We start from the raw sequence: 14,146 nt of genomic DNA, 5'->3' as shown, positions 1-14,146 counted from the left end.
GGCGCATAGCGCCCTCTCCTGGCTTGGTAGTCTAATCGAATAACATACAGTAACGGAGGTCGTTTCTTACCCCCTACATTTAGCACATTAACGCTATGCGGGTTTTGACCGGAACAACTCCAATGTGTGACAGTTTACTGCACGGACGAGTTTGGTATCATGAGGGGAATTCGCTCATTTAGTCGTCTCACTGTGAGTTTTATTGTTTCACGGCCATTTGGGACAAATCGACCATAGTTGAAAAAAATGTGAACGCGAACTTCAATGTCGTTTATAGTTTCCCATCCGGCTAGTTTTGCTTGTGGGGTGGGTGGCTAATGCTGCGTTTTTGTTCTCGGAGCGATAAAAAGTGTTGCTGCATTTATATACATTTACTGGATGTCACTTGGATCATTGCCATTTCAAGTGCGCAGAACGTCATATGCACGACAATCAATGTGCGTATTTTCTGCTGCTGCATAGCTTTGTTCAACATAACTTGAAGGTCATACCCTATCTGCGTTTGTAAAGAGTCCCCCCTGACTGTATTACAGTACTGCGGTCAAGCCTGCCTCCACTCGCAAAATCGTAGTCAAGCCGCCAGTTCGATTAACAACACTGTGCATTACGGTAGTCTGCGGCAAGCGAGCGGCGTGTGCCACCTTCAAAAAAAAAGCGACACAACGAGTGCATACCCGACAGTAGTTTGGATGTAAATAAAAAAATATGTAAACAAGCGGTTTCTTGGCTGTCAGGAAGAATAAAAGCTCTCAGAACAGTGCAAAGACGCGTTCTCAAGTGGAGATGAAAAAGTAGTTGTAATAATAATAATAATAATAATAATAACAACATCCGTCAATTTTCCATACCGCTTATTCCTCACTCGGGTTGCTGGGGGTGCTGGAGCCTATCTCAGCTGTCTTCGGCACGAGGCGGGGGACACCCTGAATTGGTTGCCAGCCAATCGCAGGGCACACAGAGACAACAACAGTCACTCTCACATTCACACCTAAGGACAATTTCAAGTGTTCAATCTGCCTGCCATGCATGTTTTTGGAATGTGGGAGAAAACCGGAGGACCCGGAGAAAACCCACGCGGGCCCGGGGAGAACATGCAAACTCCACACAGGGAGGCCGGAGCGAGACGCGAACCGGCGATCTCCGCACTGTGAAGCCACCGTGCTAACCACTCGACTACCAGGCCGCCCAATAACATAACATAATATTTATAATTATAATGATCATGATCATTATAGTATAACAAAAGCATCTTTCGAAGCACCCAAAGACATTTTATAAATAAAAGTAAAATAAACACCATTGTAGTTGAGTGCATGTTGACATATTTTTTTGTTGTTTTGTTATTTTATTTTATTATTATAAATTTATATATTTAAGAACTTCTAAATCGGAACCTCTTCGATATCCTGAGTACAAATTAAGACTGTGGGAAACTGGAGCACCCCAGCTATCCAACCAGACAACTCTGATACAGATCCTCTGAAAAGTGACATCTGAACTCCTTCCTGATGCCAATGCATGTGAACATGTTGGTATTGTTCATCAATTTTTACAAACTTCTCAATGGGAAGATCTTCTATGTCCCCAGACCAAACCAACACTGGGGAAAACTAGAGCACCCCAGCTATCCAACCAGACCACCCTGAGAGCTTACACAGACAGACCACCCTGATACAGATTTATATTTTTAAATAAAAAGCCTCTGAAAATTGACAAGACATTGATATTGTTCATCAATTTTTAAAAACTTATAAATGGGAAAATCTTCGATATCCTTGGACCAAATCAATACTTGGGGAAACTCGAGTACCCCAGCTTGGCACTGTTCTGAGAGTTTTTATTCTTCCTCGGTGAACGTGACCCTTACCCGACAGCCAAGAAACCGCTTGTTTTACATATTTTTTTGTTTATTTACATCCAAACCACTGCCGGGTATGCACTCGTTGTGTTACTGTTATTTTGAAGGTGATCCACGCCGCTTTCCACAGACTACCATACTGCACAGTGTTGTCAATCGAAGTGGCGACTCACTTGACTACGATTTTGCGAGTGAGGCTGGCTTGACCGCAGTTAATTGTTGTACAGTGTACTCCGGGCGGGGGCAAAGCTTGTATTTTTGAACTGGGATGGTGAATGGGGATTGATAGAGGCATGCTCAAAGAACTATTTTCTTTAACTAATGATTTTAGTGTGGCTTATAATTATGTTGAATCACTTTTTTGTGTGTGGTAGATAAAGCACCTACCTTCATTTTGACAAATGGGTATAGCTACTCTGCTACAGAATTTATTTTTGGTCATTATGGTAGTGCTTGTACATGTTAATATTTTTTTAGGTGCTACTCAGGTGAAATTTTTTTTGAGAACTTCGTGTCTAACTTATCGTACATTATTTAACATGTACTTTGTGTGTGTTCGTACAGAATGCTTCTTTGGACAGTGCACTCTCTACATTCAGGTCCATATGTGGAGAGGATGGGGTATCATTGGGAACTGCTGTCAGAGAGCAACACGGCAAAGATGAATCTGTACACAGGTCACGGTTACTCACATCTACTTTTACCATTTGCACCATCAACATTAAGGAAGATAAAATACATATTTCCAGTTTTTTTGTATGGTGAAAAATTCGAGGTTACATGTTAGCATGTTCACTTCACAGTGCAGAGGTCATGGATCTGATCCGGGTCTGACCTTCTTGTGTGGAGTTAGCATGGTCTCCCCATGCCTGCGTGGGTTCTCTCCGGGTCCTCCAATTTCCTCCCACATTCCTATAACATGCATGGCAGGCTGATTAAATACTCGAAATTATCCCCAGATGTGAGAGTGAGCGTGAATGGTTATTTGTTTCTGTGTGCCCTGTGATTGGCTGGTTCAGGATGTCCCCCCCCCCTATTGCGCAAAGACAGCTAGGATAGCCTCCCGCACCCTCCTTGAGCCTAGTGAGGATGAAGCGATTCGGAAAATGAATACATGAATGTAGACATATAATTGTTTTCAGGGGGAAAAACACACAATGAAAATGAAAACAGGTTTGAGTGCATGAACCCAACAAAAACATTTGACATTAAACGTAAATTGGCAACACCCCCAAAAAAAGCATTTACATCTGGTTGCTTTTTGTTTTTTTGAAACATCACAATGCCAACATGTTCTATTGACACCCACTCCAGCAAATAATCAGCATTGCTGAGACACTGATATGTTACTGTAACTTGCCGAGCCCATGCACAAATGTTGATATTTTCCTGGATAAACTCACTCTTGTCTTCATAGCATTCATGGTTGCATTCAAAGAATGAATGTCTTCTCTTTCCATGCAGTGTTACGTTGACCACATTAATGTAACTTAGATAAGGTATGCCATTGTGTAATTGTCAAGTTATTTTTTTTTGAGTTCTCCCCCTAACTTGAAAAGGGTTTTGACTGTGTTGACCGGGATTACACTGGGACTTCACTCTTTGACTCCAATGATGAGACAGATTTCTCCTTTCTTTTTCCTCTTTTATTTTGGACTTAATCGTCTCTTTTCTCATTGAAAAGACAATTGCAAGCTGATTTCAAGATTGCAAGTTTGCAAGGTGAAAAACCTTTGAAGAAGGTAAAACACAAACAGCAATTAGGTTTACATTTGAAGGCTTAACAGGCTGGTTTTGACATTAAACCATCAAATGATCAAATAAACAGTCACAATATCAGGTTCTCTCACAATCAGCCACCCTGGTCTTTACACAGTTGAACTCTACTGTCTTGGTAAACTCCTAGAGCAGTACTTGAACCGAACCGAACCTGAGCAGTGTTGCAACTGACTATTTTAAGGAGTGGTTGCTTCTGGTGAGAGCCTTTGATTTCTGAATGGCTTTCAGCTGCTGGCACACCTGCCTTCATTTCAGCTCTCTCCTCTGGGGGAAAAATGGTGCTACTCATCTTTGGACTACAGCTTCGGCCATATTTGTAGTTTTTTACCAAGACACTCATCTTTGGACTACAGCTTCGGCCATATTTGTAGTTTGCCGAGACAGTAATTGTTTTTAATAACCCAAATTAAAGACTGCAAGCATTATAAATACAAAAGATGAATCCCACAAAATTCCCCCCTACTTCCAAACCATTGTTAATCCTCAATCTGTTTACAGGCGAGTGTCTACTAAAATTGTCTAGGGAGTCCTCGGACAGTACTGATTCCTTTGATGATAGCCTAAGCCAAATTTGTACAAAAGTTGGAATGTACTGTAGTCTATTATTAACGACCCTAACACAGTGGTGAAGTGTGATTACTGTAAATATTTTTCTGCCAACACTTCTAGGCCACAGATAAAACAATCCAATGAAAAACGGTTAAAGAAGATGTAAATGTGCCTTTTTTGTCCTGTTTAACACTGTCGATTTATGTTACCATAACAACATAGTTTATTATGTTCCATTCCTTACCTTGCAAAGACTGTTATTTTGCAACTTTTGACAAGGGATCCACTGCAGCTTCATGCCAGAAAGTGCTTCATAACAAATCCAACAAGCTCCTTTGTTAATGTCTGTCTAGATGCCGTCCACCAGATGTGGTTGTTTTTCCACGTTGTGTGGAGGAGGTTAGCGCTCTGGCGAATTTCTGCCATGACAATCGCATTCCCATGATACCGTTTGGAACGGGAACTGGCCTGGAGGGTGGAGTAGGAGCATTGAAGGTGAGAGAGAATACCATGGTGAGATGTCTTGTTACAGTTGTGGAATAATATCACACTTTTATGTGGTTTTCATTAACTTGTGAGGTGGCATTAGGGATGGGAAACTTCCACATTTGCTAAACAGCACACATTTTCAGTACTTTTGTTTTGTGTTGTGTTGGAATGATGTTACATTAATACACAATTGAAGTAGTAGTAGAAGTATTTCGATTGAACAATTATTTTTCAATGTTGAAAATGTAACTTGCAACTCATGAAGTTAAAACAAATGAACCAAAGGATTGGTTAACAACTCCACTCCACTGTGAGACTAATAAAGGCAAATCCAATCCAATCCAATCAAGGTATAACAATACAAACAATACGTTTACTATTACAAAATACAATTTGCGTACAAACATATTTTTTCAATGAACATTAAAAGGAACAAATTTAACTAGTGATAAAACAAGATAATATAGTTATATCAGTGTATACAGCGGCTCAGGTGGTTGAGCGCTTAGCGCTTAGGATGTTGACCTCACAGTGCAGAGGTTGAGGTTACAGCCTTCATGTATGAAATTTGCGTGTTCTCGATGTGGGTTTTCTCCAGGAACCTCCCACATTCCAAAAACATGCATGGCAGTCTGATTGAACACTAAATTGTCCCTGGGTGGAGGTGTGAGCGTTGGAACGCGTGAAAAAAAAACTACCGTCCTCCAATCCCATTCCTAGTCTGCACTACAAAACACTCAAATAATGTCACTTACTTATATGGTTGCATGCAAGCACTGCCTACAGGACCGAATTCAAGTGAGATACAGTAAAGTCTCGTTATATCGATATCGGATATATCGATAGTCCCGGTTATATCGATACTATTTCTATGCACGCACGGAGAAAATTACATGCAAACAGGGTCGGATATATCGATAGTCCCGGTTATTTCGATATTTTTACTGTATACTGTACTTTCAAAACGCCAAGTAATGTAGCCTCCCTTTCCCTTAGGGCGGTGTGTGCTTCAGCCTAAGGAATATGAACCAGATTTTGGATGTCCACCAGGAGGATTTCGATGTGACGGTCGAGCCTGGTGTGACCCGAAAAGCCCTCAATGCGTATCTGCGAGACACTGGAATGTGGTTTCCTGTTGGTCAGTTAAACCCCCAGCCCATCTTAACCAAAGTCTTGATTCCAGAATCGCAAGTGATTCAGTGTCAAAAATATGCAAATGTATATGGATAAATTACCACAATGTGTCCAGCTATATGTACAGCTAGATTTTGTCAGGCATTCCATTCCAACAGTGAATTTACAACAGCCTTCCTTGAACTTTTTCAGCTCTGCATTGCTAATCACCATCTGAACAGAACTCGAGGATATAATGTATACTTCTTTCTGGGAGTTGTATGTCATTGTAGCTGTTATGTAAATCTGATCATTTAGATTTAAAAATAAGAAAGAGAAAAGTGACTTCTGACGTAAGTTACCATGCTATATAATCAGAAAAAAAATCACCATCTGTCTTGTCCAACGAGACCAAGACACCAATTATTTTTATAAAAAAAATAGAAATTTATTTCAGCGACAAAAAACAACAACAACAACACCAAAGAAGCACCATTCAGCCAGCCTGATGTTCAATTCCAACTCTGGTCTCCCTGTGTGCGGTTTGCATTATCTCACCGGGCGTGCATGGGTTTCTTCTGGCTACTCTGGTTTTCTCCCAGATTCCAAAAACATGCATGGCAGGGTAATTGAACACTCTAAGTTGTCTCTAGGTGTGAGTGTGAGCGCAGATGGTTGTTTGTCACTATGTGCCGTGTGATTGGTTGGCAACCGGCTTGGATAGGCTCCAGCATCCCCTGCAACCCTTATGAGAATAAATGGATCAGAAAATGGATGGATGGGCTTTTCTCTTCAGGGGTCGCCACAGCGAATCAATGTCCTCCATCTATCCCGGTTGTGTGCATCCTCTCACACATGAATAAATATAATTTAAAAAATACATCAACAAATAAATCCCATGTTATTATTAACAGGATTTGTGATATCAGGTAGCTTGCTGACTCTAAAGTGTCATTGAGAGTTTTGAAAGGCGCTTATAAATGAAATGTATTATTATCCTAAGACTTTTCTGAATAATATGAAATTTGTTGTTTGTGAAGAAACTTTGCTGCATTTTTAGAAGATGTACCACTAAACTAGTATAATCTATAAGTATCTTAAAGAGAGTAAAGTGTGAAATTCTATGATCTTTCATCATGTTTTCTGATGCCGGGCAACACTGTTTGAAGACAACAGGTATGGTTGAATGTAGTGGAATAAAGCAGGGTCAAAGCAGCGCCGTCCTTTCATGATTACAATTATCAGGACATTTTTGTTTTACAACACATTCTGACCGCAGATAACTTCGCTGCTCCGTTTTAAAAAATGATTCAGAAAATAATACTGGGATTCAACTTCCCCATAGATCCTGGAGCTGATGCTTCACTGTGTGGAATGGCCGCCTCGAGCGCATCAGGTACTAATGCAGTACGATATGGAACAATGAGGGAAAACGTCATCAATCTAGAGGTGGTCCTTGCTAATGGGACTATCATTCACACGGCCGGCAAGGGCCGACGTCCCAGGTAAAACATAAAAAAATGGATGCATTCATTCATTCATTCATTCATTCATTCATTCATTCATTCATTCATTCATTCATTCATTCATTCATTCGATCATTCGTACATTCATCTTCCTGACCACTTTATCCTCACAAGGGTTGTGGGGGGTGCTGGAGCCTATCCCAGCTATCTTCGGGCACTAGGCGGGGGACACCCTGAATGGGTTGCCAGTCAATCGCCTCGCACACAGAGACAAACAAACATGCGCTATCACAAACACAACTCGGCTCAAAGTTGAGTGCTCAAACAGCCTGCCATGCATGTTTTTGGAATGTGTAAGGAAACCGGAGGACCCAGAGAAAACCCACTCAAGCACAGAGAAAACATGCAAAGTCCACACAGGAAGGCAGGAGCTGGAATTTAACCATGTACCTCTGATCTCTAAAGTCAACATGCTAACCACTCGACTACTGAACTACCATATAAGGCTTTCAAAATTTCAGATATTGTTCAAACATGGCATGCTCAGAGGATAAACAGTCATGGAATAGCACTATGCTACATACATTTACCCCTATCTTCATGATCAATAAACTACAGGAAGACGTCTGCGGGCTACAACTTGACAAACTTGTTTGTTGGATCAGAGGGCACTCTGGGATTCATCACTAAGGCAACTCTGCGCCTCTATGGTATTCCCGAAGCCATGGTGTCAGCGGTTTGCTCATTTCCTTCAGTACAAGCTGCTGTGGATAGCACTGTGCAGATTCTCCAAGCTGGGGTAGCCATCGCTCGCATTGGTGAGCAGTTGCTTGCACTAATAACACATCACAACACAAATGACACAATTTGCATGTACATCGGTTCACAATTACAGAACTGTCTGTGAAAGCCGTTGCTGGAAAATGATTTAGGAGAATAGTGGAGAGACCCATGGATCCTAAGAACTGTTTTTCTGTTTTTGTGTATTGAAGAGTTTCTTGATGATGTGATGATCAATGCATGCAACATGTTCAGCTCTCTGTCATATGCCGTGACTCCAACTCTGTTCCTGGAGTTCCATGGTTCTGAACATAGCCTTGCAGAACAAGTCAACACAACAGGTGAGTTGTGTGGGTTTTCTCCTAGTGCCGGTACACTGGTCTCTCCCTTCCTCCCTCCAACCCGACATTCCAAAAAAGGCATTCTCAAAATTGTCCCTTGGTGTAGGTGAATGGTTGTTTGTCCATGTGAACTCTGCGACTGGCTGGCAACCAGTTGACGGTGTCCCCTGTCTGCTGCCTGAAGACAGTTGGGATTGGCTTCAGCAGTTCCCGTGACTCCCGAATCAGAAAATGGATGATAAAATATTTCAAAGTACAAAACAATGACTTCATTTTAGGAGCAACTTTGGATATTTTTTGTTTTGCAAGTTAATCTTGAAGCAAGGGTTTTATGTCACAGATAAACAATTATTGTTCATTTTTATATGATCAACTCTTGTTCTTTCTTAAATTAACATTGCATACAACAGCTCACTTTATTTTCTTGTCAAGAAACTGTATTGTCATATTTGTGAGGTTGTATTGTGAATGGGTTAAATCCATCAATCCTCTTTTGAATTAATTGTTTTCATACGGCTTATACCACCAAGGGTAACAGCTGAGCTGGAGCCTCCCCCGCCTGACTTTGGGCAAGAGGCAGGGTACACTCTGGACAATTTTAGAGCCAATCATAGGACTCAACTAGACGAACACACATACACACACGCATACACACACATACACAAGCACACACACACACAGACGGATATATACATACACACACGCACGCACACACACACTGACCAAAGGGAGACCGAACATGCATGTTTTCAGAACGGGATCAAATACTGTCCTTTGACGGCGTGTTCAAGTATTTTAAAAACTTGACTGAGCAGAAGAGTGGATAGCTGTTAAAGGCATGACCTGTCAAAGTTCAATCGTTCTCTACAGAGGAATTTGTCATGTTTGCTGTAATACAAGTCTACATATTATAGCTTTTCAATTTTTGTACACGTGTCAGTGTGATTGTGTTCTAACTGCACAGCTATGTAACTTATGCATCATTAACATGATCTTGATCATGTATCCACAGAGGGAATCACCCAGGCTAATGGTGGCTCAGATTTTCAATGGGCCCGAGATGTAGAAACACGGAACCGATTGTGGAAAGCTCGCCACGATGCCTGGTATGCTGCTCAGGCTCTTAGACCTGGTTGCAAGGTAGGCGATTGTCGCTTGAGACTTCAGTGAACTAAATGAAAACAAATTGGCACTCAGCAATGTGAAAATCCTCACAAAAGTGGAAATGTAGAACAAAACTGGGGGCAATAAAAGGCTTACCGTATTAGTTTGATTGTGCCACCATATTGTAGCAAAAGGCAGTATTCCGTTTTACCATTGTTTGCCTTTTTGCATGCAATGATTTTGCCCATTAGTGTTTTTTTGGGGAGGGTGGATGATAAGACATTTTTAATGTTATCCTAACTGTCGTTAAAATTACATATTTAAAACAACAGCACACCATAGATTTATAAAGGAGTGTAACATCCTGGAATTGCAAGAACACTAAAGTTCTTTGTCAACCTACCATTAGAACAGTGCAAGTTTAAGTGTTTTTTTTTCTTTTTCCCATGATAACCATTAAACGGAGTTCAAAGTTCAACATTAACTCCCCATTGTGTTTTATTGTAGGCTTATTCTACAGATGTCTGTGTTCCCATTTCCCAACTGCCTCAAATCATTGTGGAGACCAAAACCGATCTGATTGAGAACAAACTTACCGGTGAGCTCACTGCAGACGAGATGGCTTCATATCAACTGTGACACCACATAAAATGTCTTTTCAAAAGTAGTGTCGAGTTTGAAGCTGAGATGAAAACAAATCAGAACTTGGTGTCTCAAGAGAATCCCTGTGAGTTACTCTTTTATGATAAAATTGTTGCCCTCATTTTGTTCATGACAAAAACGAAGAGAGCTAAGCGAGGCAAGCTTATTGTGTATTACTAGAAAGCTGCTTATCGGTATCCCCGGCACAATAATCTTTGAAATGACTGTTTTTATTATTTCGCCCCCTCCTGCACATCGATACATTGTTCCATTTTCACCGACAGAAAATACAATTACAGTAAAGTCTCGTTATATCGATATTCAAGGGAGTCCGAAAAAATATCGATATAACCGGGACTATCGATATATCCGACCCTGTTTGCATGTAATTTTCTCCGTGCGTGAATAGAAATAATATCGATATAACCGGGACTATCGATATATCCGATATCGATATAACGAGACTTTACTGTATTCTGATGGTACAATGGCTGATTCTCCAGAGTTTCCCATGCCCATTTTTACCACAAAGCAACTGAGTACAATGATGTCATGCTCATGCAGGTCCCATCGCTGGTCATGTGGGTGACGGGAACTTTCACTGTTTGATGGTCGTTGATCCTAACGACCCAGTAGAACTACGTCATGTCCATTTGTTCAGCGAGAGGCTGGCGAGGTAAAGTTTTTTGTTGTATTATTTGTCATTTATATCAACCGTTTTAAACTCAGACTCGCACACCTGTCCAAAAAGTGATTCCAAAGGTTTTCATACTTTTTCCCTTGTTTTTTTTTCTGTTTCACTTTGGGAAAAAAGAAAGAAATATTATAAAACCTTGATTTGTTTTTGTCCTAGGCGCGCTCTGGCTATGAATGGAACATGCACAGGGGAACACGGAGTGGGCTTGGGCAAGCGAACACTGCTTTGTGAAGAGATGGGATCCATGACTATGCAGGTCATGCATAGCATCAAGGATGCCCTAGACCCAAACAACTTAATGAATCCAGGGAAGGTTTTGTTGCCAAGAGAACCTCAAACTGTACAGTCAACCAAGTAATGAAACTGTACAACACTTTTAGTAAATGGGCAGTCCCCTTCAAAATTATTGTCAGGGGGAGGCAAATCCCTTGATTTTTGTCGTTGACTGAAAAGATTCAGGTTTGACATCGATTGATGAATTGATTGAAGGATCAGTATTTCAGCTTATGTTTTCGGGTATTCACATCTTGATCAGATACATAACTTCATGGATGTATCTCGGCCGCACCCTTGCGCCATTTACGCATTTTGACAGCCACTGGCGCAACTTTGTAACTCCGCTGCGCCAGCACCGGCACAAGTCTATTACGATTAGCACATATTGCGACAAGATCTGCATATGGCATATGACAAAATAGCTAAAGAAACAAATTTAGCTAATCAGCATTTGAAAAATGTTCGTTTTCCTTCAGAGGTTTTAAGTTCCGTCGTCGTTGCCTTACCGATATCGAGCCATAATCACCTTGCATTTGTTTCGGTGCGTTACAAATTCTTGGTAGACGATATCTTGGCCTTTTCCGTGATCCGTCGGACACTGCCGAAAGAGCGAATCGAATATTCCTTCACCCATTGTGCATTGCATTATTTGCATTGAACATGGCGAATGGTTGCAATATGGAGCCTTAGAACATGTTTAAAACTCTAAAAGACATTAAAAACAGGCTGCAAACAAACAAATTCTCGTTTTTTTAAGAAACAATTGCAAGTCTGCGGAGGATAATGATCATTCGTTGCAGCAAATTTAGTGGATGATTCGAATTTAATGGATAATGGGAATGATTTCAGAGCTGTTGCTGCACATTGGAAATCTTCAAAGCACAGACATTCGTTTAAGTAGACACTAGTAAGATACATTGGTTTACTAACCCCTTGGGTTACGAACTTTTTGGTTTACGAACGTTACATTGATGAAAATTTTACCTTGTCATACGAACTATTTTTCCGGATACACACGGAGCTGCCACAATGAAGGGTGTGTCATTCGCGGGCAAGCCCGTTCTCCTTACAAGAAAATGGTGGCCGACTGTTTTGTCCTCTATTCCCCGCACCCAGTTTTCTGTTAAAGCCACGTTATTGGTTAAGAACGCAGCAGTGAGGTGGTGGGGGTTACAGACAGAGAGAGAGCTCCCAAAAACAAAATGGTGTCTTCGGTTAAAGGCACGTGATTGGTCAACAACGCAGCAGTCGGGGGAGGGGGCGTTAAACATTAAGAGACAGTCAGATGACAGAGAGAGAGTGAGAAAACACAAACGAAAGGAGACAACATAGCTTCAAACAAAAAAAAACAAAAGCTTTGATAGTTCAAAAGCAGAGTGTAGACTGGAAGGTTAAAATATCCCATCAATCAGGCTCCACAAATAACCCGCACAAGCCATCTGTACACTTGATGCAAAAAGCTATCAACCCAGCTAAACAGAACACAATTGATGAGGAAAAAGGTAAAACTATCACAGAGAAAGCACCTACAAGAGATCATTCCTCAAGATGGTGAAAGGTTACGTTCCTCATCAAGTGTTTAATGCTGATGAAACCGGCCACTCCATTTCATCAAGCCATCAACGACCATCACAAAGGTAAATAAAACAATGTTATTATACAGTACAGTTTATTTCTTTAATTATAATACCATATCACATTTATTATACATAAAATAATGTATATTGTATGTAGTTTTAAGGCTTAGAAAATTAGAAAGTAGAAAATTATGTTTTATGGGGACCTGGGAACGGATTCTTCTCATTTTAATTGTTTCCTATGGGAAATTATTTTTTGGGGATACACACTTTTCGCTTTCAACACTCTGTCTGGGAACCAATTAAGTTCGTAAGCCAATGTATCACTATTTGAAAATAGATTTTATGTTCCAATTGATGTATTTTGGTTGATTTCAAACAGTTTGTATACTTCTGCAATCGAGTGATATCGGGCCCCATTTATTTTAGAATTTGGCCCCCTTATCAGAAATAAGGGGGCCCCATTTTTAAATGTCCCAGATGGACCCCTGTAACTTGAATATAAGCTTTTGTCTGAACCCTCCATTTTTATGTTTTGAACAAATGGAACACGTGATTGACAGGTGTGTGCACTGCATTGATTTTTCAAACAATAAATAGTGCTCAATATCGAAATTCCGCAAACAGAGGCCATCCACAATACAATCACTTGGAACACCATGAAGAAGAAAAAGAAAAAAAGAAAACGGTGATGAAAATGACAACCGAGGAGAAATATAATTTAAAATAAAATACAATGATTCTTATAATTTTAATGTCTTCAATTTTGAGTTGTGTGTAATGAATGACACCGGGTGTGTTCACTGTGTTCAAACGATGATTATAGTGGCAAGCATTTTGCATAAGATGACCTTTCAGTTGAGAATATGAAAAGTTGTTTTTCAACTTGTGTTTTAGCAAGGAAAATCGATGTTTAGATTCATGAGTGGAGGATTTAGTTTTGGTTTACAACGGGTGGGTGTCAAACTCATTTTTGACACCAACCGTGTTTAACTCCTGCACAGTTCAAGATTCAGCATCCTTCTCCCGATATAGTCGTTCTCTCTCCACCACCACGTCTCCTTATCTACCTTTCTTCCACTTGATACACCAAGTACTTTCCGACCTGTGTCTCTGATTATGTTTGCTGTAGTTTTCCAGTCATCTGGAAGGACCTCTTGCCCACCCAGTGCTTGTCTTACCTCCTTCCTAAATGTCATGCAATACGCCTCCTTTTTCAACTTCCACCATTTTGTCCTCACTTCTGCCTTTGGTTTCTTCATCTACCTCACTGCCAGCGTCATTCTACACACCACCAACCTATGCTGTCTGGCTACACTCTCACCAACCACTACTTTGCAGTCACTGATTTCCTTTAGATGGCATCGTTGACACAAAATGTAGTCTACCTGTGTACTTCTGCCTCCACTCTTGTAGGTCACCCTATGTTCCTGTCTCTTCTGAAAGAAAGTATTCACAATAGCCATTTCCATTCT

The 14,146-nt window shown here is 40.7% G+C and overlaps 1 protein-coding gene across 4 annotated transcripts; it reads left to right on the top strand.

Annotated features, from left to right (window-relative positions):
- The first annotated feature begins 32 nt into the window (after nt 1-32).
- On the top strand, nt 33-12,448 carry ldhd (lactate dehydrogenase D). Of its 4 annotated transcripts, none has more exons than XM_088997607.1 (11): nt 33-192; nt 2,423-2,535; nt 4,540-4,681; nt 5,672-5,813; nt 7,134-7,293; nt 7,873-8,072; nt 8,247-8,375; nt 9,388-9,515; nt 9,987-10,077; nt 10,686-10,797; nt 10,975-12,448. In XM_088997607.1, the coding sequence occupies exons 1-11, from the start codon at nt 160-162 to the stop codon at nt 11,174-11,176; spliced, it is 1,452 nt and encodes a 483-aa protein (XP_088853733.1). In that variant the 5' UTR covers nt 33-159; the 3' UTR covers nt 11,177-12,448. The 4 variants fall into 4 exon arrangements, 3 of the variants coding, with proteins under 3 accessions (XP_088853733.1, XP_088853732.1, XP_088853734.1); XR_016115120.1 differs by lacking the exon at nt 33-192 and adding an exon at nt 223-437 and having other exon boundaries at nt 9,987-10,206; nt 10,975-11,002; XM_088997606.1 differs by lacking the exon at nt 33-192 and adding an exon at nt 226-437.
- The last annotated feature ends 1,698 nt before the right edge of the window (nt 12,449-14,146 follow it).

This window comes from Hippocampus bargibanti, linkage group LG05 (assembly GCF_051943395.1).
Source record: "Hippocampus bargibanti isolate YZ-2025 linkage group LG05, ASM5194339v1, whole genome shotgun sequence".
NCBI classification, from domain to species: domain Eukaryota; kingdom Metazoa; phylum Chordata; class Actinopteri; order Syngnathiformes; family Syngnathidae; genus Hippocampus; species Hippocampus bargibanti.
This window is presented reverse-complemented; position numbering and strand designations above follow the sequence as displayed.